Source organism: Bacillus rossius, chromosome 13 (genome assembly GCF_032445375.1).
Source record: "Bacillus rossius redtenbacheri isolate Brsri chromosome 13, Brsri_v3, whole genome shotgun sequence".
NCBI classification, from domain to species: domain Eukaryota; kingdom Metazoa; phylum Arthropoda; class Insecta; order Phasmatodea; family Bacillidae; genus Bacillus; species Bacillus rossius.
The window spans coordinates 25,590,408-25,618,031 of record NC_086340.1 but is presented as its reverse complement, the minus strand read 5'-3'; the positions used below and the strand labels follow the sequence as shown (position 1 = coordinate 25,618,031).

Genomic DNA, 27,624 nt, shown 5'->3' with positions numbered 1-27,624 from the left:
TTCAAGTACATAGCACTTGAAAATTATTAAAATTATTAACGTTATTCTATGTTCACTAAACCCTTTCTGTTGCAACTTTCGTCAGTAGAGTGATTTACACGGTCTCTTATGAAACACCAAGCAGCAGCTAGTTTTTCAACTAAGCTGTTCCCAATTGCAAGATAAAAGTTAGCGATTATAATGCGACCACCACTTTTAAGTTTCCACAGTTTGGGTAAAAAATCATTACATTATATACCGAGGTAAACATGGTGTGTCAGCATAGTTACTGTTTTTGCAAAATAAACTTGTGCACGAGTGGTTTAGTCTATATGCAGCGTGTCAAAGTATAAGTTTTAAGATTGTATAGCTTTCTCTGTAATCAAAGCTTAAGAGTTTGAGGTTTTTATGGAAGTTTTTTTGTATGAATATTTTGAAAGAGGGGAGGAGTGAGAAGCTCATCAATTAAATGTGTGTTCTGGTTTTTCAGCAAAAGCAAAAGACATCACGGGATTTGATATGCCTGGACTCCAACCCGGTGGACGACTTTGACCCGCTGCTGACCAAGGAGAAGAGAGTGGACCAGTCGTCCCTGCCGAGCGTGAGCCAGACGCTGCTGGCGTTCCAGAACCACGCCAAGCTGGGCGCGGAGGGGCTGGAGAACCCCCTGTACCCCTACTTCTCCCCCACCGTGAAGAAGATGTCCCCGTCGAGGTCGGCGAACCAGGGGAAGGGTGGCGTGGACGGTCACGCGGCTTCCCCCGCACCCGCCCCCGCCCCCCAGCGTTCCTTCCTGCACTCGTCGAGGGGCGAGGCGGGCGCCCGTGAGGCCGACCTCCTGCTCAGAGAGTACGGGCTCGACTTCAACAGCTTCCGGAAAGGCGACGCAGCGCCCGCCCGCCCCGGAGGTTCGCCGCAGAGCAACTGGACAAAGTTCGAATAGCGCCGCGTCAGCGCCACCCGTACCTGCTTTCGAAGTCGCAGCCTGAGCCGGGCTACGTTCGCGACGGCACGCAAACTGCACACTTGAGTTTCGTCAGCTATTATTATATGCAAGCATTTGATTTTACCATTTTGCTTTTAACATTTAGGAATGATTAAATACAGAGCTTTGCCTTTGCATAAACACCACACTCAAATCAGTTTCACTGGTAGTTTCGAAATACTCATATCAAAGAAATCGCCAGCTACTCCATGCCGCTGATATATTGTATTCAGATTGGTCTCAAAAACAGAAATTAGTGCCTAGCACAGCGAAAACTTAGAAGTTCGACACGTGCTGTTCTCCTGTGTGTGTGTGTGTGTGCTATTCCCAATGTTGCAGCTGCTATCTTTTTTTCCATGCATGTGTGCTGTGGGCGTGCTGTTGCGAATGTACCCCGGCATTTACGGTACTGTTTGTGTTTCGTCGCCGGGCTTGAAACTGCCTGTGAATTAGTGAGAACCATTTGAATGTATGTATGTATACTTTGTTTTACCTGCCATAGTATTAGTTTTTATGCGATTGTGTTGTTGGGTTTACTGTAGGGACCACGAAAGTAGCGAGCTGCATCCCATAGTTCCCGAGAACAAAGATTGCTTCTTGATCACAGATTGATATTACTTTACTAATTACTTCTCTCTCTCTGCTGTGAATCACTTTATTACTTTTCCTACGTTTTATATTCGGCTCCGTTACTCTTTGTGTACTAATTGCCAATATACGCACAAAGGGAGACGGAATCCCCCACTGCATTACACTCACTTATCCTTTAACTTCTATTTTTCCTGTCGTCCTTCATCCTCTTTCTCCTTCACCCTCGCTTTGACAGCTCGCAAGATTCCTGGCCCCTACAGTACATGATAATATACGCTGCCTGTATCAACATCCAATGGGAATTTGGTGCCGCTATAAGAAATTCCCAAAATTATTGACAGCTAAAAACACATAATAACATAACTTTTTTTGACAGCAGGATTTTGTTTTAAGTGAGAAAAATTTATATTTTAAATGTTTTTCTTGTCTGTTCTTTCTTCCACCTATGTATTGTGCATAATAAAGTCCTCTCATTTGCTGTGAAAGTCCAGGAAAGGCATGGGTGATAATTAAATGTTTATTCAAACTTTATTAAGTCTCTTGTCACAATGATTGTGTATCAATAAGTGATTTGAATAATGTGTAAAGAGAAATTAATTGATTGTTATTTGTTAGTATACTAGTATACTTGTTATTGTTTGAAGAGTTTCACATAAAGTTAGTAGCAGTATAAATTTTCAATTTATAAAATCTGTGTTTAAAACTATATCAATATTATATTTAAGGCAGTATTTTATAGATGAGGGAATAGTAGAAAACATATCAGGATAAATTATTGGTCTTATTTTGATTTTTTTTTTTTAAATTTTTATTTGTATACAGTAAAATTATGTGTTGATGTTTAGTTTTATGAAAATCATGTCAATGAGTCTGGTGTAGATACATATGGTAGCTGAAGAGCAAGAAATTTTGAATATAAATATGTATATGATATATTTTGGCCAGTTAAAACCAAGTGTTAAATGTAGTGTTTATGAAATGTTTACACCATACCGTAGGTTCAAAATATATACAGATGAACTACAACTTAAATGTTGTATGTATGCATTATTGCATTTTGCGAACAAATTTTTTGAAAAATGCACATTTGGTGTTTTTTACTGAACTGTTGTGGTTTTGAGTTTTTAATACACATGCCTCATTGCACTATACTTTTGGCTTTTTTTTCTCTTTTCTACATGTATATAATGGCTCCTTTATAAGGAAATTAGTGTGGTGTTTGTTATTCTAACATTTTGTTGGACTCTGCATCATTTCACAATAAATCATTCCTTCCATTAAGGAAGTGTTCTAAAATTCAAATTTTGAATAATGCTTTCTTGAAGTTAATGAAATATTTTAATGTTTGTTATTGTTATGTTAATTTGTGGAAAACTTAAAAGTTATGTTATGTTGTCTCATGTATTACCAGCAGTCTTAACCATACAGGTTCATGTGTAATTATGATTTATACCACATTTTTGTGGCAGTCCAATTTCTTAGGTTACCACGTTTTCTCTTACAGACTTTTTTTGTGTGTTAAACCCAGTCTCACTATTCGCCACACCATTTCAGTTTGTCCCTGATCTACCGTGTGTTTTCCTGTCTTAGTCGAAACACCGTAGAGATTTTTAATCATCTTGATACAAATACAATACCACGGACATAATTGTTTAAGAGACATATCTGAAATCATGCGGTTTGCCTCCTAAGCAAACATTATAAAATTTACACATGAAGCGTTTGTAGGAGTGGCGAATAAACATAGTATTTATTCACTAAGGAGTGTTTTTGAATTCCTGCAAATTATATATATGACGGGTGATGGATTGTTGCTATGTTTATGGATCATTACATTTATATAGTGAGTTATGTATCGAGAGAGAAAGTTTAAATGGGAATGACTGTATACTGTCACTAAATCTTCGTCCTGTCTCCCACCTGCTTCTAATATTTTAAATTTGGTGTTAAAAAAAAAAGATTGGTTTGTTGACTATCTTGTGCGATTATTTGTATTTATGGTGCTGTTGGATTGTTAGACATTTTATAAATCACATTGTAAATAGTGTTAAATATTATGCAATAATCACCACTGTCAAGTTTTGTGTTCCATGTAGGTAGATATACATGTATTTATTTTTCCTGTGTTTATTTTGATTTAACTGAATCATTGGTGCTGATTAAACACACACAGATTTTTGTCAATGTATACATTTTTAGTGTACTGTTAGAGTTATACGAAACAGTAGTGTTTCTATTAAATGAATTGAAAAACATATGCCAAATTGTTTAGTTTTATACAGTCATAATAAAATTGAGTAGTTAATGCTGACTGGTTTTTGCATATGCACAAACAGCAGGAAACAATCAAATGGGTACTACATCTGCGTAGCTGTTTTGTGCCTGTTGGTTTTTATTACCGTATTTACCCGAATATAAGACGACTCCCAAACTACAGCCTCATGTTTTCAGGAAAATAATTGTTTATTGTATTAAACACATGCCAACAAATTAGATATAAAATTGAAAATATGAATGTTACAAAGGATTTCAACCACTACTTTTGAAATACTGTTAACAGTTTATGTACAAACAGAAATAAATACCTAAATGGCTGCTACTGTAACTGTTGGAAACTGTTATAGTGTTTCATTATGCTGATGCATCATCTTCATTGTTGTCATCTTCACTGCTGTCGACTTCAGCTTCAATTGCATCTTCTTCCCACATGACACTATCTTCACTGCCATCCAATGCATTAGAAATGCAACATTTCTTGAAGCTTTTGATGATCACTTCCGATAAGATTGTGTCCCATGCAGCCTTAATCCACTGACACAAGACTGCTATACTTGGTTTTCTGATTTTGCCTGTTGGTGTTAGAGCATGGGTGCCGGCCAAGAGCCATTCAGAGTACAGCACTTTTAGACTGTCTTTAAATGGTTTGTTGACACACACATCTAATACCTGCAGCTTTGAAGTCATGCCTCCAGGAATAATAACAAGGTTGGGTGTTCATACCTTTAATACATGATTTCACCTCTGGCGTTAAATGTCCTTTGAATGCATCTAACACTAACATCTTTCTTCTTTAAAAGTGCCCCAGGCATTCTATCCCAAACTGCCTTTAACCAGTCTTGCATCAACTCACTTGTCATCCAACCTTTTTCTTGATATCTCACTATTACCCAGAAGGCAATTTTTCTTTTGGCATAGTTTTACGGTTAAGAATGACAAAAGGGAACAATTTTCTACCATCAGCTAACACTGTAAGCATCACTGTTATCCTCATTTTCTCATTGCCACTTGTCTTCACATTAACTGTTTTAGTTCCAACAGCATCCACTGAATAATTTGAAGGCATATCAAAATATACAGGCGTTTCATCAGCATTTAAAATGTAAATAACATACCGTTCGTTTAACTTAAATAATCACAGCAAAGAAGTACTGTATAACAGTATAACCTACATTAATGTTTTTGTACAAGAAAATAATCGCTAAGATGGGCGCCGTCTTGTGCTATAAAACATTCCAAAAACATCGGTCGTAACATGTGCAGCCAGTAACTACTGCACAACCTGAAAACATTGACCTAAAATAATTATGTTTACCAAAAAATCAATGTATCTGAATATAAGGCGACCCCTTTGTTTTGAATGATAAATTATGGTAAAAAATCTCGTCTTATATTCGGGTAAATACGGTATTCAGCAATGCTTACCTTGTCATCCAAGCAGGAAAAATACTGGCTGCTGTCTATTTTCTTCCTCTGGATTCCCTTAATCCTTATTAGCATTCCATGTCTCGCCTGCTAGCAGGAGCGGTAATGAAGGGATTTCACAGGGACTAACCACGCATTGTGCGGTGTTTGTGTTTTATTTGGTGACAGTAGGTGGTCCAAACATGCTTTTCTTGGATATCTTTCCCTTTCGGAAGACGTCTGTTTTGCACACGCTGTAGTTGCTATTCGTCACGGGCCAGGAATGGCGGAAGGAATGGTGAGTCTAGTTCATTTGCGATGAAATAAATATTTATATGGTCCTGGTAAATTTTTCCTTCTAAGAAATTTCAAAGTTCGTGATTTTCCAGCAGAAATACTGCTGTGTGATTTATGAAGAAAGTGTATCTAGTTCCTATTTTTGAAAAATTTAATGTCTGATGCTTATTAGCATACAGCATTAATGGTAAATGGTGGTCGCATTGGCGTTAAAAATATTTTACAGTGAATAGATTATACTACAGTGTGGTATTTTGGCACATGGTTGGGGAGGTTGTGGTTATCGTGACAGTTTCTCATGTGGAAAGTTTTACAAGGGGAAGGAAGTTGGAATGTTAGGAGAGAGAAAAGAGGGGGGGGGGGGGGGGGGTAAGACAAGATGATTTGTATCTCTGGGAGGGATTTGCTTTAGCCTTGAAGAATGTCCACAAAGGAGAGGGAGGGGTAAGCTACACGTCATGATAACGCTGCTTGCCTGTACTAGACAGACTTTGCGCGACCACCTATGTTGCAGAAGCTATCGCAGCCAAATTTTTAAACAATTTTTTCTTCTTACACGAACAAGTATTTATTTCAGTTTTATATTTTTTGTGCATACCCTTGCAGTTATTTATTGAGTGTTGGTCTGTTTCTGGCAATCTGTGAATAAATGAGTATTATATCCCCCCACAAATTTAACTGTTATAAATTAAATTTTTTAACCTATCATTGAAAATTTAAACTGTTTTTCTGATTATATTTTGGTGATAAAATTTTGGAATTTTCGACAGTTCATGAGAACGTATTCTTAAAATTGCTGATTCGTTAAATCTGGGGTTTGTGGAATCGAGTTTAGTGTAGTCGTAATCATAATCACGCTTGAATTCTGAAATGATTTTCTCGTACACACGCACACAAACCGTTCAGAATTAAGGGCTTGTATCAATCTACTTCGCAAGACTGGACATACTTCAGACTTGTTCTGGGGCATCGAAGAAGTTCACACTATGTATTTTTATGCCTTTACCTATTAAAGTCGGGTTCCTTCACACAGGGTAAATCAGGAAACAAACAAGGAAATCATCCGATACCAACATCTTAGTTACAAGAGTACCAGCAATGTTTAATAAAACATAATACATATCCTGATTTATAAAACTGCGAAACCAGTGCATATTTTGATTATAAATTTGTGTGCCGTCATTAAGAAACAACACCGCCTATGTGACAAAAACCAAATTTTACAGGAAATATAAAAAACCTTGCCAACGCAAGCATAACAAAACAAAATTATGTTTTTATTTTAGATTTACATATTTAATCAGTAGATAGTACTCAATAACATCGTGAGAAGATGCAAAATGGTTGTTTTTCCATAGAGGAAAAAAATTGTCACTTAGGCGGTGGTGTTACTTAAGTGGTGGTGATACATAGTATTAAGATGATCACAGTCAAAAAGGTATTGTTTGAAAGTTTGATCAAACAAAAATATTTGTTCTCTTGTTGAGACTGGTACAGGATGGCCACACTATTGGCAAAAACTAATTCCAGGGTTTTCTAACAAATTTAATAAAATGTTGCTATGAAAAATAATATATATATAATATATATATAACTTACCTAACGATTTTGGCTGCACCAGAGCTGAAACCAAATAAACCATTTAAAACTAAGTACCAACTTTTAAAGATTATGTATAATAGAAAGTATTCCTGTACTCTTCTAACTTCTGGTATAAAAGTGTATTTCAGGAACATAATTTAGAAGCTCTAGTTTTTTTTATATTACGACAGCAGCAATCAGCGGCAAAATTTTACCAAAAGACAGCATTAGTGTAAATAATACGCAAACCATAAGGGCAGAACTAAAATTACTTCAGCAGCTGCTATGGTTGGAAAAAGTTAACACATTAAAGTGATAAAAATTATCAAGAGAAAAATATTAAAATTCTCACCAGTATTTCTGCTAGTTAAATTTATGAATTTACTACATTTCTCATCCAACATTTTTCTTCAAATCTTTCAAAGTATAGAAGAAGAAAAAACCTTTGAATTAATAGTTTATTTATAATAAAAAAAAGATAAGTTTTTTCCTAGTTTATTTATAATAAAAAAAAGATAAGTTTTTTCCTAGTTTATTTATATAAAAAAAAGATAAGTTTTTTCCTCCCAGCTTGTCACAGATGGATTTTAATTAATGAACATCAGACTGCAACCACGTATAATGGCCGTCATGACAAAAATTTATATAATAAACTTAATTGTAATCATTGCAAAAAAAAAAAAATTGCACAATCCTTTTTGTCGCTAGTCTGTAAGTGTGTGGTGTATGCAGAAATCCATTTCAGATTACTTTAAAATGAATACACTTTTAATGTGTCTATACTAAATTTAATATAAATGGTAAAATGTGACAAAAAATTACTGTGATAATAATTGCACCATTCCCTAGCATTAAAAAGTTAAAAATTATACCTACTTGTGAGGTACATGAAAAAAATTCCAGTTAATTTGCACAATGTTTATTGAAATAATGGGAGTGATATGCTAGAAATATAAATATACAATTTTTTAAAATTTATTTACTACAGAATTAAAGATACCAAACATTTTGGAGAAAGCAACTGATGATATCAAGTTTTGAACAAGTATTGGTCCAGTATAAAAAAAATAGTTTAAACATGAAGATGCCTACATTTGCATACATTCTAATTACATCTGCTGCAATGGATAGGATTAATGATCAGTATTTAGAATTATTATGTATTTTACAGTTACAAGCTCGTATACCCGTGATACTTGTTCAAACAGAACTAGGAAAATTTCAGTCATTGATCTATCTCAGGGATTTTTAAATCCTTCACTCCCTTGATTTGGACAAAATGTTCAAGCTTTTGCACACAGAAAATTGGCTAAAAGTTTACAGTTAAAATTACAATAGTATAAAAATGTAATACGTACTGATAACTTTTTCAATGACATTCAGAAAAACAATTTGACAAGGTAACCAAAGAACTGACGTAACGTTCTGTCAATGGGCACCAACTAAATTAGAGAACGTAACATAAACCATCAACCTGGATATCATTCCACAATACTTAATGATTAGAAAAATCAATAGTTTGGTGTTTTAACAACAATAAGTCATAAAATATGGTTTAGGAACCCAAAAACACAATACACTAATGATAAGGTAGTGTGTGTGAGTGCAATAATAGTTCTCTGAATAGTTACTACTACTCTTAATATTACTCTTACTAGAATGTATAAATGGTTTTACTGTAGACTAGCCGAACCCGCCCGCTTCACTGGACGTGAAATAAAATAACTGCATTGAAGGCAAATAATTAAGTAATGACTGTTATACGCAAGACCCCATTAAAATTAGTATAGTAGTTTTGTAGAACACCGCGTACTAACAGACAGACAGAAAAATAACTACTGTTTTACTCTAGTAAGATAGATAGATTATTCTTACATGTTCGCATCCATGCAGTATATGAAAAATCAGCATGCATAGCCCTATACCTATAACTATACGTAGCTGCTGCCCACGACTTTTTCCGCATGGAATTTTGTATTATCTTGCACCATTTAGAAATTTAAACATTATAACATAACAGTTGGTACAGTTGTAGTAGTTTTCTTATGTTCACATGTGATAATTTTTCTCACCTCTATTTCAGTCTTTGCAATAAAAATATGTTACTACCTAAATTTTGGGTAAATATGTTTCTACTTTCAAATGTAATGTCGGGAAGACACTTCATAAAATTTCTTTGTAAACCACATTTACTGTTTTCCCGTCTAGAGCTAGAATGTAAAGATTGTCTGCATTACTGACCCACGAGCAAGCCACATACATCTGGCCGTGGAAAAAACAATCAGACCTTAAGTCGACACCAGCTGCCTTAAGGCTCTGACCCTGAGACTTATTTATTGTCATCGCGAAACAAACTGCTATTGGAAACTGTGTGCGCTTGAACCCGAACGGGAAGTTATTCGGAATGATTGGTATGCGTGGTATGAAAACAGTTTCACCTGAGCCACATCCAGTGAGAATCTCAGCTTCGATTATATTTCGTTGTAGAGCAGTTACTTTAAGTCGGGTTCCATTGCACAATTTTGGGGGAGTAAGGTTCCTCAGAGGCATTATTGGAACACCGACTTTGAGAACAATTTTGTGAACAGGAAGACCACTTGCAGTGAGAGAGCTCAAAAACTCAACTGGATAATTAGTGGCGTCGTCCTGATTAAGGACGCTGTTAAACGATGTGTAAACCACTTCAGCCCCATTCAATTCGTTTAAAATTTTTTCATTGATTGCAGCAGCTTGGTCATTTCTTGGAGTGAGTATGGCACGTTCACATAACCACGTATGTTCCTGATGATGTATGTTTGACAGATCCCCGAATACCGAACGTATGAGTTCGTCTTCCGAAGATACGACTCTGCCAAGTATTTCTGGAAGCGTCACCTGACCGTGTTGCTCAGGGAGGGCACCTGTGTCATGTCCACAGCTTCAACTGCTTTTTTATTCGCCATTGTGCATTCATCCCAAACGATTAGAGAGCAGTCTTGTAACACTTTTGCCATATCACAATTTCTTGTTATCGAACATGGTGATTCATTAGTGTCTTTATGAGAGCAGTTTTTTATGAAATAAATCATTCAACGATAAAAGCTGTTTATTTAATTTAATTAAGCGGACGGATTCGCCCCAAGGAGAAAATTGACGCGGCGAGACCTCGTGAACATAGAGAAATGACACACACACTCACTATTTATGTGTCTATGAAACATGATTTTTTTCTGCAATTTAAATTGTAATATACAAAAAGGGTAGTGATGGGATTTTCGATACTTCGATACCTCGATACCTGACGGTATCGCAAAGTATTGAGTATCGAAACTGTAAATTCGATACATTCTTTCGATACCGGAATGCTTGTTCATTTGTATTGAATTGAGTATTGAGTCGCCATCGTACAAAATACAACTACTAGAACAGCTTATTAGCCGTAAGTATGATAACCAATAGGCTTACATCAGAATAAATTATAATTATATAAGTTGTAACTGCAACTTTCCAATAGTAAACAAACGGTAAAGTAAGGTAAAGTTGTTTTTGTTTCGTGTTCAATAAGTTACGTTTTTCGTACGTAACACTTCTGACATTGAATTCACAGGAAATTTGAAAAAAAAAAAATTAGTAGAAATATCGAGCACTTAAAATTCACATTAACTGACTCCACCTGCAATCCGTCGCAATAATAACAATAACGCGCCTATTCTTCGTTCACTCTTACCTGAGTTTTGGAATAAACAAAGCCTCTTGTAAATGAACATTTTTATTGGCTGCCGGCCACCGCGCACATTATTCGTGTGCAAGAAATAGTCCCTTGGTTACTTACCATTTGTAAGTATTTTTACACTGCCTTTTTTTATAACAATTGTTGTTATATAGCATTATAGCATTTCACCATTGATATCAAATACAGTTTAATGTGTCAGCAAGTATTTACTTACAATTATGTTAGCAGACGCCATGTGTACAGTGTACAGTTGATGCCCGGCGCAACAGTTGTATTTCGGATTCGCGCGCGCACGGTTTGTTATGGCTGACGCCGGACCGAGTTTTGTAAAACACAGAACGGGAAAGCCTTTGAAATGTGCACAGAAAACTATTGTGTTGAATGTTTTTAAAACATTTTCAGACAAATATCCGGATTGTTGTGTGAACGATATCGTGAGTTTAACCTCGGAATTAACGTGCCTTTCAAATCGTAACACTATCATATTGTTGTCTTACGTTACGGTGCTATTTTATCAATTATTCAAAAAATAAACATTGTTTGCTTTTGTGTCCTGAACTGTAACGGCACCATTGTCCTGTTATATTACTTCTCCGTTATTTTATTAGCACCGACTATACTGAAGAGAGTGTGTTACAACTAGTGCTTGGCTGTTAAATCTACTATAAATTTAAAGTAGTTTCATTAAATTACTACTACATTTCTTATTTGCTTCTCAAAGTTCTCATTTGTATTTTTGTAATAAAGAGGGAATTTATATAGTTTAAAACTAATTTATGTTATTTGTAATAAATGTTACTTAATGGGAAAATATTTTTTCCCTGGAGTATAGAAAGTATCGAAGTATCGAACTGAAAAAACAATACAGAATCAAGTATCGAAAGTGTGGTATCGTCCCACCTCTAAAAAAGGGTATTGAAAATTGAAACAAATATGGCGACACTACAAACTGTCTGGATCTTTATTTTTTCTTACTCTCTACTTAGTTCCTTACAATAGCAAAACTTAATGGCTTCTTATAATGATTACCTATATTGTATGTCATAAAATTAAGATTTCTTTTCTTTCCTTGAGCCGATTTTAATGAAATAAAGCTTATATTTCTTTCTCTGCTACGCTCAAGTTAACTTGAAAACCCCATTAAAATTCGTATAGTAGTTTTGTAGAACACTGCGTACAAACAGACAGACAGACAGAAAAAAACTACTGTTTTATTATAGTATAAATAATAATAAGCCACGTTGGTGAACACTCTGAGTATTTATTCTTTAATATGGCCACTCTGCCGAGTGTAGACTCTGATTATTTTGAATTGTTTCTGGGTGCCACTCTTATGTATAACTTAACCTCATTATCAGGATAGGATAAGTGTAATGTAATACATAAGAGAAAAAAATAAAATAATATAACACTTCAGATCTAGGATTGGTATGAGAGTGAGAACATGTAGTTTAGGGTTATTAAACAAAAACACATACACTGTGAAGTAATAATAGAATAAAATAAAATCAAACAAATAATCTTTAATCAGACAATTATATAGATAATTATTGGTTTAACCAGTGGTATACTCTTATGTTTTTAAATAAACAGGAGATATGTTGCACACATGATAAAATACAACAAAAGTTCATAAATCCAAATTATTGTGTCTGTTGCTCTCACTCTAGATCAAAGTTAATGTGTTAAAATATAGTTTATTATCGTTGTCACTTTAGTTAAATTAGTGTACCTCGGCTGAATCCAGTGTGTAGGTATGGTAGAATTTCATGAGAACTCCGTCTCATTTCACCTCTGGGTTAGAACTAAGAACATGTAAATCAGAATAGTAATTGGCTTAAAAATTGTTTATCTTTCGACACAAAAATCAAAATTTATATAAGTGTTGGCAGAATCAAATACGTTTATGCAGAAATACGGTCCGTTCAAAATAGCATTACGAGTCAACTTTACTCACGTTAATTTCACACCTAATTACACATCATATAGGATGTGCCCTATATAAATTACATATAATTATGTTTATACGGCGATTAAAAACATCCCTACAACTGGATGATCTGTTTAGCTCGTAGAATTATCAGATTTTTAAGGGGATTGAAACCCAGGCTGTCTAGCCAACGCAGTAGTCATTCCAAAAACGTTTTTCTTAACTTAATTAACGACGCTTAACTTAAGCAACATGGCCTCTCATTGGCCGAGACACAAAGATCGTTGACTTAATTAACCCATCAAAACAAAATACAGACATTCAACAACACATCTGAAAACACTAAAATGTCTCAAATTTAAAACGTGAATTTTCAACAATGAAAGTTCTTTTGTGCAAATTACGTACAAAAAGTTCAATTTGCCATGAAAGTCATTTGTTCCCTAGAGGGGTCTTGCTAATTGAGGCCTCAAAGTCACTTGGGCTATGCCATAGATTGTAGCACTTTAAGATACGTCCAATAGACAACAATGTAGCATAGACATGAAAATGTAAAATAATAATAAATAATTTAAAAATGTAATCTATATATATCTATATATATATAATGAAAATCGTCTTCGTTTGAGGCTCAATCACGCCTAAACCACTGATCGTATCGACATGAAACTACCACCATTCGATGCGAAATTTTTCCTAGATGGTTTATGGCTATTTATTTTTTGAATTCTAACGTTCCTTCATTTTTTTATTGCTGTTTTACTTTTATGAATATTTATCCCGCTAATAAAAACAAAAGACAAGCGTTTTCTCTTGATTCTTTTGTTTTCATGGATTTCAACTGAGTTTACTAAACGGATTATGTTCTTTTACATTCAGCTAAGAAGCCACAGCGAAGCGTGGCAGGGTACAGCTAGTATATATATAAAATGAAAATGGTCTTCGTTTGAGGCTCAATCACGCCTAAACCACTGATCGTATCGACATGAAACTACCACTATTCGATGCGAAATTTTTCCTAGATGGTTTATGGCTATTTATTTTTTGAATTCTAACGTTCCTTCATTTTTTTATTGCTGTTTTACTTTTATGAACATTTATCCCGCTAATAAAAACAAAAGACAAGCGTTTTCTCTTGATTGTTTTGTTTTCATGGATTTCAACGGAGTTTACTAAACGGATTATGTTCTTTTACATTCAGCTAAGAAGCCACAGAAAAGCGTGGCAGGGTACAGCTAGTTTATAATAAAAACAATACACTTTCTGTGCACGGGATAGTCATGTAACAGCACACTAACCTTAATCCAGACATAAACTTTTTATGACCTTGTTTATCTTTCCAGTAATGTTGCCATGTACGGCTGTTTACAATGATGTTGAAATCTGACCTTGGCAGTAATACTTTTATGAAAAACAATAAATTATACATTTCTATGTATTAGCAAAGCTTGACAAGTTTAACTTCAAATTCATCATGGGTAAATTACAATATTTTACAATTGTATCTGGACACTGATTATGTAAATCTTTCCGAAACCATAATGTTTGAGACAAAATTAATACCTATTACATTCATGACAAATTATGCCACAAATACATAATATTAGGGCAGATATTGAAACATAAGATGTTAAAAAACTCTAAAAAAGAGTGGCTTTATTTTCTCAAGAATCATATGTTGATGTGTCTGTCTCTGTCATGTATCATACTGATAAATGAGCATAATTTTTTTTACATGTAATATGAGAAGTGCCTAAGCGATGCTGTGTACAGTACAGTAATAATCAAATATGTTTCTTTGAAAAAAATAAAGTTTAGAAACCATTTAAATAACGAAATAATTATGCTGCTAGTTAAAAGGTTCTATGAAAATGCTGTGTGAGAATATTTATCTGATATCCTTTCATTTATTTATAATTTACATCATGTGTGTAGAAAATGTTGCGATAAAATAAACAAATAAACATAAGGCAATTCAAAGAGCAGAGCCCATTAAGAAAAAATAAATAAAAATAATGATCGTTCAAATCCCAATGTTCTTGAATATTCCTCTCAAATATAAATAATATAGGTCTCATGACCAAAAATAAAATAATGTAGAGGAATGAAAAAATTAAAAAAAAATTAACTTAAGTGTTAAAACATCAAAACTTTTAAACATATGTTTAAGAATATAAGTTTCCCAAATCAATAACTATCATAATTTAAATTACATAATTGCATACTGAAAGTACTTTAGGTACCTATCTTGGAAAATGGTAATAGGATAGGAACAAAGAAAAGCAAAAAATAGAATTAAAATATCTTTCATCGAATTTTTTCTCTCGAAAATCAAATATTTCAAATACCAAATTGCAGATGGTTTAACAGAGTTTGAAGATTCAACCACCCGGCTATCCCCTGATATATTATAAATATATATCTTATTTTTGAAGCACTAATTGGCTGAGAAAAAAGGGAAGATGAGTCATCAGCAATTAGCTCAGTCCTCAACACAAATCATCCGTAGCTTGAAAGAACAGACGTGTGCATCTTTCGCCTTAATAGAGATAGTGATAAGGAACTTGCATTTTCGAAATAACTTATTGCTTGCGTCCGACAGGTCAGACGGGCGCCTCAGGCCAGCTGCATGTCCCTGAGCGCCAAGACGGCCGCCTCCAGGCGGACCAGCTCTCCCTCCGACGAGGCCAGCTTCTCGGCGTTGGCGTCCCGGACCTCGGCCGGGACCTTGGTCGCGTAGTCCGGGGCCGCCGCCGCCGCCCTCAGCTTCGACACCTGCTGCCGCAGCTGCTCCTGCTTCTTGCCCGCCTTCGCCAGCTCCTTCTCGGGGTCCACCAAGCCCTGCGCAGACACGAGAGCACAACCACCTCCAGTAACAAAAGCCCTTCCAAACAACTGCATTTAACATCTACCGTGTTTTTTCGCATATTACGTGACTCACAACTCAAAACAACTTCAAAATGAGCTTAAACATATGCAACCTTACACGTGGAATCATTTTTAAGGTTATTTTCAGTTTTGGCAAAATTTCGAACTATTAAATTTTTTTTACCTGAATAAGTTATCAATAATTAAGCTATTTATTTTGTAATTTTGTGTAATTATTATTTTCTATCAGTGTTTCATCAATTTACAAAGTAAGCCTAGCAAATATTCTACATTAATGACAAATTATTTAATTTATACTAATTATAATATGTTTTATATAAAAATTGTTATTCACAGTTATTCTGAAAACTGTTATTATCTAGAGTTGACTCTTAAAGAAGGATTTCAGTTTTCATTCATTTTACCTTAAGTTTTGTAACTATGGTTTAACTAGGAGGCTGTAAGGTGCCTACGCCACATGTTTTAAAATGACATAAAAAACAATTTATGTATACAAAGTTTTTATTAAAAATTCAATTTCTCTTAATGAAAAAGAAAACATATAAGTGCAGTTTTGCTATTTATAGATTCACCGATAATTTTAGTAGCAAGAATTAAATGACCACAAAAGAAGAATATAATACAAAAATTCAAAAGGACGTAACTACAAAACAGAAAATCTGCCAAAAAAAACATTTGGGCATAAAAACATTTATACATAAAAGACAAAAATTCCAATGGTTTTTGCGGGAAGTGACAACACAGCAAGTTACATCAGGGCTACGGTTGGCTGTATTACATTGTGCATCTTAAATACAAAAAATGTAAGGTACGTGGTGATAAGATAAGCCTGTGCTATATGCTGAATAATGAATCCACTGTTTGCCTGCTGCGGAGACTCATGTTGTTTACGGAATGGTCTAGGGGAGGAGATGAGAGAGAGAGAGAGAGAGAGAGAGAGAGAGAGAGAGAGAGACGGAGAGAGGCGAGGTCAGCTGTTTCTCAACGTCTCTTACGGAATGGAGGGGGCGGACGGTAAACGTGGGAGATAATAATAAAAAAAAATTTACTGATAAAAGTTTTTATGAGCGTATGTAATGTAAATTTATAACTGAAAGTTTGTTTAGCAATCCCAAATTCTATGCACAAACTATCGACAGACGCGCAAGACTCTAGCCTTTCAATCAATTTTAACTTTTGCGCGATACTTAAAGTTACACATTTTAGTTTAGGCGCCATTATAATGTGCAAAGAATTAACTGAACATAAATAAAAACGATACTGCTATTGTCGATTTATTTTTTCCAACTACCCATTAGTTCACAAGTGCATCAATAACTGCCATTGTTACCGCCGGCGTGACGGGCTCGTGACCAATAACAATAGCCACCTTGGCGTGCCGCGCACCGTTGCCACGTCTCCCAATCCGCCCACCACGCAATGTTGCCAAGTCTCGCACCTCGCGCCAGCAAATACCCACGTATGACGCGCACCCCACTTTTGCAGATGTCCGAGTTATCCGATGTCCGGGATATCGAAGTCAGAGATATCGAGAGTTCACTGTAAAAACAAAGATTTTCGATAGGACACAAGTACAAAACTCAAAATATCATCAAAAGATTCCCAGTCAGTAACACAAACTTAGGTTTCCAAAACGGGAAAATTTTTCCACTGTTTTTCATTTAGAGGTAAACTTTATGAGGTATAAGCCTTTTTAGTAATTATAAGCATAGTTAGCATACAACAAACACTTTATTTTAATAACTAAGGAGTTTTCGACTTATGTAGCTGTATTTCAAGTGTTACTCTACTGTTACACTTCCATTTTCTATTTTATACACATCTCTATGGAGTGGGCTAATATTTGTGCGCCATGATATCCACGGTAGACATGTCTCTTTGGCTTTATAGTCAGTGATCAGTGATCAGCGTTACTATATATAGGATTTTCGTTTTGTTGAAGAATGCATTTATTAAACTGGGGAAAATTCTGAAAAAATGGAAGCGAGGATCACGTGAGGGGCGTGTAAAGCACGGCAACGGGCAGTCACCTTGAGCAGGAGGTGGACCTCGCACTTGTCGGAGACGGTAACGATGATGCAACCCGGCGGCGGCGCGGACCTGGCGTCCAGCTTGCTGCAGCACGCCAGCGTCACCACGACGGACGAGTACCTGCTCACGAGCTCCGTGGTGCCTTCGTCCGAGCACACGGCGTACGCTGGGATCAACACAGAGATGCACAAGAGTTTTTCAATTGATGTTTTACGTTCCAGCTACATTAACTATTTCAAATTTTTAATTTTAAGTGTTTTCTTTTATTCAAAGCACTATATGATGAGACAAAAGATTTTATGGTTTTATTTTTTCATGAAATCTATTAAAAAAAATTGCATATTACTAAACAAATACACTTAAATGTTCCATGATACTAGTTTCTTCAAAACAGTTTGATTGACCACTACATGATGCACTTTTACAAGATAATGATTTGTAATAAGCATTTTTAACTATTCGGAACACACAAAATATATCTGTTGAGTATTTTTGTGTTTGAAAAATGTACTAACATTACATGAGTAATTAGTAACAGTTGCAAGATTAAAACGAAGTACCTACAAGTTTTTCAATTTATTTTTTTCATAAAATGGGGTACAAATTTAATGAGAAATAAATTACTTTAATTGAAAAAACTGATAAGTTTATTAATTTTAATTGCATTTTGGTGCTTTGTGGTATATTAACTTAAATTTCAATGTTATACGGTGAATTGATATGCTTTTCAGTGTTATTTAGATTTTATCGCAATTCACCATATAATCATGTCCCCATAAATGACGTGTGTGTAATAATATTAGTCGGCAAAGGTATAAGAAAGGATAAGTTTGAAAAAGTTAAACATTAATTTCGGGCTGCTGTTGACAGGACTGACAGAAGTCGATTCCAAAACATTCAGGTTAGCTGGAATGCAGAGTCCGGTTTCATTTCTTAGAATAAACTGCATTCTTTACTTGAAACCTGAACGTGATCTCCAATTAACATTTGAAGCTGGTACATTACCAGAATGTCTACAAATGCCTGATGAACCAATTTCAGGACTTTTTCAGGATCTTTCCTCTTATTTATTTTAGTTACAGGATAAATTTTTATGTATACGAACAAAAATTAAACATAATATTAAATACATCTACCATTTGCATGCAAGTGCCGATTTAATGCGAGACTATAAACTGAAGTAAGATGGCAGAAAACAAAATACAAGTTAGGAAAAAAATTAGTGTAAACTAAAGTTTATAAACTTCCAGCGTTTACGGACTTTTCTGTAACATTCATGACCACTCCTTCAGTTCTGTGATCGGTAGACATCCTGGTTAGGTTTGGTGTCGTACATATACAGTTTTCGTAGCAGAGGCATATACAGAATACTATTTCACTGGAGATATTTTATTCTATTGTCTTATGATTATTTCATAATAATAGGTAGAGGCACGGTTATATGGTAATGCGCGATAAAACGAAATAACACCGAAAACCGCTTGAAAACACAAAATAAAACGAAATTGTGCGAAATCCGCGATATGTCACGAAATTTCGTCTATCCTAATTATTTACGTTTTTTTTTTATTCTGTAAGGGCAATTCACTATCTTCAGCACAATCAAATATTTCTGACAGTAACTAGCAGCCATATATATTATATGCGATGGTGATTCATTATAGATATTGAAATGAAGTCTCGGAATTAACGTAATATTTTCTTTAAACAGTAATCTTGTGTACCATAATAATTTAAGATGTTGATAACTATGATACAATGGCCGCCGTTCACTTTCTGTAAATACAAAAATAACAAACGTCGAAAATATGTTTTTCTAAGATTACGTTTTTAATCATTAAAATATTAAACACTAAAGCGCATTGCTTTTACTGTTTATTTAAAATAAAGTACGTAGGGTATGAAAATAAAATTAACCCTGCTTAACGTAACGATTGTAAATAATAAATAGTACATGTTTATGTCGGTATTAATTTTCACGTACGTATGTTGGTATTCGGTATGCGTTTGTATTCGCATCTATTCTCCATTGTTTTGATCTTTCCAGCACGGCAAGTTTTTGCGTACTAAGAGGTTAAATTCTTACTATGTGATTAAAAATTTTTGATAATGCCTAAAACGAAGGTTTCTGCCAGTGACCGATCGAAAGAATTTTCCAGCGAAGGATTTTATTTCAGTGATAAAATTTTAATGGGCAAATTCTGTAACTGCAGGCTAGACTACGAGAGACGCGATACGCTTGTGAAACATGTCGCGAGTGAGAAACATAAGCGTTTGAAGCAAAACTCATCTGTTAAACGACATCCTTGTCTAAGAGTCTTTAATGCCATTAATTTGCGGGTCAACCCAAGAAATGTGAGTAGGGTTAGCATAGAAGATGCAAACCTACAGAAGTCTCTGCATAACTTGCCTTCTGTTTCCCATCTTCCCATTGATACATTCATGCATGGCTATGTTGCTTTCAAAAAAATAATTGAGGATGAACTTTCATTGCCAGAAACAAGCCAAATTGATGTTGCAAAGGTACTTGGCTCCCTTAAAGGGGACTACAGTGAATTTGCTCAAGCCAGTTTAAGGGCAATCTTGTTCCCAACATCAAATGTTGATGCAGAACGTTCATTTTCCAGGTACTCACTGGTAGTTAGTGACAGAAGACAACGTCTCACTCCAGAAAATGCGGAAAATTTAACTATGATATCATTTCAATAAAACCGTCTTAATAGTAACTTTGGAAGTGCTTAATTGTGTAATTTTGTAGTGTATGTGATTGTAATTAAGTCGTGAAATTTTTAGTAGTTATTTAAAAGTTTGAATTTATGAATTTGCAAATGAACTTAATTATCTATGAATTTGCAAATGAACTTAATTGTAATTAGATCATGAGGTTTTAGTGTTTATTAATATTTGTTTTAATAAATTTTCATGTCGTACAGAAAAGCAAGAAAATTTTGCCGTGGGTATTTTGAGCAAAAAAATAAAACCATATAACACCGAAATCTTTATTTCTTTACACCGAAATTTGTCTTAAAATAACACCACAAAATCTTGACTCTAATAATAGGACTTAATGTGATTTTAAGGAAATCAAATTTTCTTTGACTTTAGGATAAGGTGCACGTAGACGGACATTAGAATTTGTGGCTGATAGCAGTGGCAGCGGGCAGGCTCTTGGAACTGAAGGTCGCAATTTTGAATAGCAGACAGTTCCATCCAAGGTGTAGAGGGTTAAAATGAACCGAGGCGTTGAGTTTAAACGTGACAAAGCGAGTCGGCGGTTAGATAGTGGCTGGCAATCACAGCTGCGAAGTCCTCATTTAATGGACGGGAGGAGGGGCAATGAGCGCGACACTGATTGGCGGGACATGTTCAGTAGGCGGCATAAGATCACGCAGCAGCACTTAGCCAGATGTGTTTTGAAATGGTGCAAGCACCAGGGCGCTAATTGAAATGGGTAAACGGCACTGCGGCCGTGAAGATGGAGGTGGGGCATGAAGGAATGAATGTATTTCGTTAGCGGCATGCGTGACGCATCAAGAGTCTAACAGTACATGTACACACTAGTCTAACTGAACCAAAAACTCAAAATCATAAAATATTACCAAGTAAGTATTAGTAACTTTACCTTCGGTTCGGGTTTTGTTGAGCAGATTGTAGTCGCTACGAACAGATCTCAACATGTGAACAATCTTGAGGATGAACTCCACTTCAGACTCCACAACCAAATTTCTCCAAGGGCACTGGGCATGCAAAAACAGAAATGTTTCATGGGTATATATATAAAAAAAAAACAGGTGAACAAGTCTTTCAGTATTTACCAGATGTGTAACATCTAACCTCGGTATAGAGCAAATTCATGTGTTCTCACATTGCAAATACACTTATAATACAAATATCGAACACAAAATTTTACATAGAATTCTTAAAAAATATGCTAGAGTGATTAATATATACACAAATTGTGTTTTCAACCACATTTCTTTATGCATATCACATGTAGTTTCTGCATCCGGCACAAGAATTCGTTGCCGGAGCAGCTACGTCGACTTTTGAATTATGCGATTTGCAAACTAAAATTTTAAACTATACAATGGAATGGCTCCCATAAAGCAAAAAAGACTAAAACAAATAATAAACCCCAGCTTTTGACCCTATTTTCTACAGTAAATTTTATTAAAATACTGCCCATATTGTTAAAATTCATTCAATATTTAATAAAGTTTCCCTTTGGCTTTGTGAACTTTGGTATGCACCATCTACCACAGATGGCAGCACCGTGGTAGTTCCACACTTCTGTTAATATGACTTCAATTAAATTAACAAAATTAATCCTACCAAATGCAGTATACCGAGAGCTAATATGTTACAGGTCAAAATAATTCTTCACTAAACTTTCACAAGCATAAACACGGTAAAAAATATATGTATAATCAATTTGTGTGCCACTAGGCTTCATGTGTGTGTGCACACACGTCTTAGCTTCTCACACAGCAGCGAAGGTACCTGCACTGCACAGTGATGACTCTCAACGACACAAGCACAGATGAGTGGAGTGGGGCATGAGTAGAGAAGGAAGCTGTTAGGTGTCCCTCCTTCGCACTGATACCCTTGTTTTGCGTGAACACAACGCTAATTATTTTCTCCCCCGCCTTTGCGATCTCACAACATACACACTTTTTGTCCTCTTCTTACTACTTCCTTCTTGTTTATGGGCCCCCTCTCACCAATACACTTCCCTGATACTTAAAAGGTTTCCACCCATTTCAACACAATACCATCTAATTCAATGCATCTCCTTACTCCATTTATGTTTCTCATCATGACCATCACTTGATTTTTTTTCTCTACAGGTTTGTAAGAGATTTGGTATGAAAGAGGGAGGAGCCATTAAAATGCATACAAGTGTTGTACAATACCTACTACGTGTCCATAGTCACTTATGGAGCAGAGACTTGGACTGCAGATATAAGAGAGAAGCTGGGAAGAAAAGAGCAATAGGAATGAAGGAGATAGGATCAGGAACGAGTTGGTGCAAGCAGGAGCAGGAGAACAGGACTTGAATAAGAGTCACTGGGTATGGCCACGTCCAGAGAATGGGAAGAGAGAGGCTGCCTGGGAAAATGATGGAGTTTAAGTACACAGGAAGAAGGCCTCAAGGAATGAGGCGGGAAGAACAGAATGTTGAAAGGAGTGCAGGAGAGAGGAGAAGACTGGAACAGTGACATGACACAGGAAGATGGAGGATACTTTGTTGACCCGGCCGTAGACTAGAAGCATTTGAGGATGATGATGGTGATGAGGATGATGGTGATATGACGATGATGATGATGATGACGAGGAGGAGGATGAGGATGATGAGGAGGATGATGAGGATGATGATGAGGAGGAGGATGATGATGAGGATGATGATGATGATGAGGATGATGATGATGATGAGGATGATGATGATGAGGAAGATGATGATGATGAGGATGATGATGAGGAAGATGATGATGATGAGGATGATGATGAGGATGATGACGATGAGGAGGATGACGATGAGGATGATGAGGATGAGGATGATGATGAGGAGGATGATGAGGAGGATGAGGAGGATGAGGAGGATGATGATGAGGAGGATGAGGATGATGAGGATGATGATGAGGAGGATGAGGATGATGAGGATGATGATGAGGAGGATGAGGATGATGATGATGGTGATAATGAGGATGATGATGAGGAGGATGATGAGGATGATGACGATGAGGAGGACAATGAGGAGGATGAGGATGACGATGAGGAGGATGATGAGGAGGATGAGGATGATGATGAGGAGGATGAGGATGATGATGAGGAGGATGACGATGATGGTGATGATGATGAGGAGGATGATGATGAGGAGAATGAGGAGGATGATGAGGAGAATGAGGAGGATGTTGATGAGGATGATGATGATGAGGATGAGGAGGATGAGGATGATACACAGTTCAGTCAGGGACCTGGTTAGTGGTTACCTCCTCGACCTGAGGGTACGGTGCCACGCAGATGCTCGGGGTGGCGGCGGAGCTGCCGGGCAGCCGCTGGTACAGCTCCTCCGTGATGAACGGCATGAAGGGCGAGAGCAGGCGCAGCCCGACGTCCAGGCACGTGTGGAGTGTCTGCTTCGCGGCGGCGACGCTCGCCTCGTCCCCGCCCTGGAGCACGGGCTTCAGGCACTCCAAGTACACGTCGCACAGCTCGTACAGCCACACGTTGTAGCACGCCGTCGTCGCAGTCGGGAACTCGTACGCCTTGAAGCCCCTGTCGCACTGCTCCACCGCCGCGGCCAACCGGCTCAGCATCCACACGTCCATGGGGGACTCCTTGCCACGCACCTGGAACGCCACGCACATTTGCAACTGCATGCACAACCATAAAAACAAAAACAAAAAATGAACACTACATCTCAATTATGTGACTTTTCTTAAGTTACGTGTTACTTTCTCTGACAGGTACAGATGTCATTTTTGTTATTTAAAACATTACAACACAACATTAACATATTTCACCAATCCATGTTTAGACTTAAAAATGATCTATTATCAAATTATAATTACTAATATATTATTATCAAACTTATCCTAATATGTAAATCACGTGCAAATGTGAAAGTTGTTTAAAAGCTATATAGTTTGTAATCCAAAATTCTACTTAAAACACATGTAAATAATTTTTAGGTCCCGTACCTATGTTATTTGAACTCCGCCATAAGGAAGAGACAACACTACAACATAAGGGGTAGTACAATGTAATTACAAATACAATAAAATAGAAAACGACACTGTATATAATAATAAATAATCAATATAAATAGTCATTAGTCCCCAAATTAAACAATTTTTTTCAGACATCATATAAGATATTCTCAACAAGGCAAAATTAAAATATTTTGCAAACCTTTATTCTGATAATATATATTTAATAAAGTAAAGAATAGATAAGGAAGTTAGAAAACCAGGTTTAAGGACATCATAATGATGGTTGCTTTTGAAAGTTTAGACATAAAATTTGTCACTCATTTTACAGTAATTCTACTAATTCTTAAACAACAACAACAAGCACAACAACAACAACAACAAGAATAAATCATTTGTGTTTATTAATGTTCACTACCCACAAAATTTAATGCCTTTCAGCACATAAAAAACATAACAAAAAATATACTACTATACAAAAATAAATTTACAGGTGATTCAATATTTCAAACACAGATATTTATGATTTTAACACAGGAGAAAGATTCAAAATGAAAATAGAAATAAATAATCTTTTGGTGGGAATAAAATACAGAAACCCCCTGCCTTGACAAAAATAGTCTTACCTGTAAATATGTATTTGCACACCACCTAATGCAAAACAAATTCCGTTAAAAAATCAAAATAAACTAAGTGACATTTTTTAAACTAAAAATAACTACTAAAAAATACTAGAACTACCAGGATTTTACACTAATGGCCTACAGAATTCTACCTACCTTTCTCGCAACAGGAGTTACGTCGTTCAGCCAGGGGCAAGGGGGAAAGGACACTTTACCCTCGACCAAACTTCTAAGGTGCCTCTGCCACCTGCTGAGATGAGGCAGTCGCAAGGGGGACACAGTTCTGTTCACGGCCGCGTACACAGCACTGTCGGCTTGCGTGGGAACGTAACCTCCGAGGTAGCTACGATCCGCGAGGTAGCCGTCCAGACCGCGGCAGATAGCGTCCGTCACACCCGCCCGCCCCGTGCGGCAGATGCCGACGATGGACCTCACATCCGTCTCCACCTCACCGCCACCGTCACTACCACCACCACCACCCGCACCGTCACCGTCCGTGTCGCCGCGCCGCGCCGCCGCGCAACTTACTTCACCGTCCGACGGCACGAAGTCGCTTCCCAGGTACGCGAGGGCAAACTTGGTGGCGTTCCACAGCTTGTTGCAGAAGAACCTGTAGCCCTGGACGCGCAGTATGTCCAAGTTTATGTCACGGCCTGTTGAAAATAAAAATTTTCACATTAGAAAAAGTTCTCAGCTATTAAAAACTGAATACAAAAAATTAATTTATTATTTTAATTAAGACATATACTAGAACAGCAAATACAGGCTGTTTTAAACCTCTCAGTTATTAATATAAACTTAATAAATTCTAGAGTATAATAAAATTAATTTTTATTTCCTCTTTATTCTTTACACTTTGATTACGATTCACTAAATTAAACAGGAAAATTTAGCACTCACACCTATGATTCCGGTATTACACAGACTGATTTTTTTTGCAAACATCGCCAGGTAGTAATTATTTTTAGAGGACATACATGAGGACACCATGCCAAGAAAGACCGGTTTGTGGACAATAAAGCCTCCACTTTCCAATATGTATATATGTATATTTGATACAAGTCCAAATAACACTAAAACCCTGTTGAGAAGTTTCTGAGGGACTTAAAAATTTAGACAGGACAGGAATAACGTCTTAAAAGTTTTCCTACCTTAATACTTAACATACTAATATAATACATACAATAGTGTTGGAGATACATAAAAATGTCATCATATGTTCAGAGTGTCTGAAGAACCTCTGAAGGAACCCGGAAAAAGAGAAATAACAGAGACTTTCACACAAGACAATTTTCATTGCAGCCATCTTGTCCTTCACTGCTTTATATATATATACATACACACACATACATACATACACACACACTCACACACACACATATATATATATAAACCCAAACACTGAACAAGTAATCAACACTAAAACCACTATACCGCTTCATGTCTCAATTTCAATATCAATAATAAAATGACTCGTACAATTATTTTATGTCAGCAACCATGGCAAGTAAATATGGAAACTTTTCACATAGACAGATGGTGTCGTGTACCTTACCTTGCATTATGTAAGCACACAGTGCGAATCTTAACGCATCGGTTCCACATTCTGGTATTCCGTTTGGGAAATCTTGCTTTTGGCCATCTTTCGCTTTTGCAATTTCTTTTGGGTCTAAATTACTTTCAAGTAACTGTTCATGTAGGTCCTGGAAGAGCATAAAATGTTTCCTTATTTCACATACGATTACAATATACCATACTTACAAGCTATAACTGTATTTGGTTCGTAACCAAACCTTGCTTTCAAACCATCCCAATAGACATAATGTTAGATGTGATGAATTCAATATATGTATTAAGCTGATCGGAAAACATTACTTCTATTCCTGAGGAAAAATAATCATTTGTCTCTTACACATAACACCTGAATCAAATCTTTACATACTAACACACGCAAAAGTCAAATTTGCAGAAAGGTACATCAAAATTAAATAAAAAATAAGCTCTAATAAATTCCATGAACATATTTGATCTTTTAATCACATCCATTTGAACTTCAAGTCAACACATTCCAATTCCAACTTCAAGCAGACACATACCATTCACACAAAAATTCAAGTGACTGCAGTCTCAAGAAATGGAGATTGCAGTACTTTGATGGAGAATACTTCCCTTCTTTCGCCCTCCATAGACCATGGTGGTTAAGAAGTCATGGAGTAGGAGACTGTCTTTCTCATCTGGATGGCAATATATATACATCCAGAAAAGACAATTTTCCTTCTACTTCCACCTCCATGGTGAAATGTATGTTCGGATGGATGCTGTTCAGGTGTTTCAGTTAGTCTTGCAGCTTATCTTTACCATGGCACCAAATCACAAAAGTGTCATCTACATACCTGTACCAGCACTTGGGTTTAAGCTGGCTGGTACTTATTGCTTTCTCCTCAAATTAGGCCTTAAATATGATGCAGATAACCACATCAGCCACAGTGTTTACAGAAAGCCAACCCACACAGACAGGTATCTAAAGACGAGTTCACACCATCCTCCATCTCAGAAGAGAACAGTCATTTTGACTTTGGTCAACAGAGCTAGAGCCATTTGCGAAGAAGATGGAA

At 36.2% G+C, this 27,624-nt stretch overlaps 2 protein-coding genes across 5 annotated transcripts in view; one reads left to right on the top strand and one right to left on the bottom strand.

Moving 5' to 3' along the window:
- The window catches only part of LOC134538390 (DENN domain-containing protein 1A), a 32,692-nt gene extending 28,660 nt beyond the window's left edge, over nt 1-4,032 (top strand). For both annotated transcript variants that reach the window (XM_063379676.1, XM_063379675.1), the window contains one exon: nt 470-4,032. In XM_063379676.1, the coding sequence (XP_063235746.1) occupies nt 470-922 (453 nt within the window). In that variant the 3' untranslated portion in view covers nt 923-4,032. The remainder of the gene's footprint in view (nt 1-469) is intronic.
- Nucleotides 879-27,624, bottom strand: part of LOC134538388 (valine--tRNA ligase) — a 49,903-nt gene continuing 23,157 nt past the window's right edge. Inside the window, exons 13-20 of one of the 3 annotated variants that reach the window (XR_010076132.1) lie at nt 26,565-26,712; nt 25,166-25,662; nt 23,667-24,026; nt 21,299-21,413; nt 17,676-17,842; nt 15,325-15,597; nt 7,133-7,156; nt 879-903 (exon numbers count right to left, since the gene is read on the bottom strand). Coding sequence is in view for 2 of the 3 variants with exons in the window: in XM_063379673.1 (XP_063235743.1) it covers nt 15,373-15,597; nt 17,676-17,842; nt 21,299-21,413; nt 23,667-24,026; nt 25,166-25,662; nt 26,565-26,712 (1,512 nt within the window). In the remaining variant the exon portion in view is untranslated. Of the gene's footprint in view, nt 904-7,132; nt 7,157-8,017; nt 15,598-17,675; nt 17,843-21,298; nt 21,414-23,666; nt 24,027-25,165; nt 25,663-26,564; nt 26,713-27,624 lie in introns of those variants that run through there. The other 2 variants (XM_063379673.1, XM_063379674.1) reach the window with 2 other exon arrangements.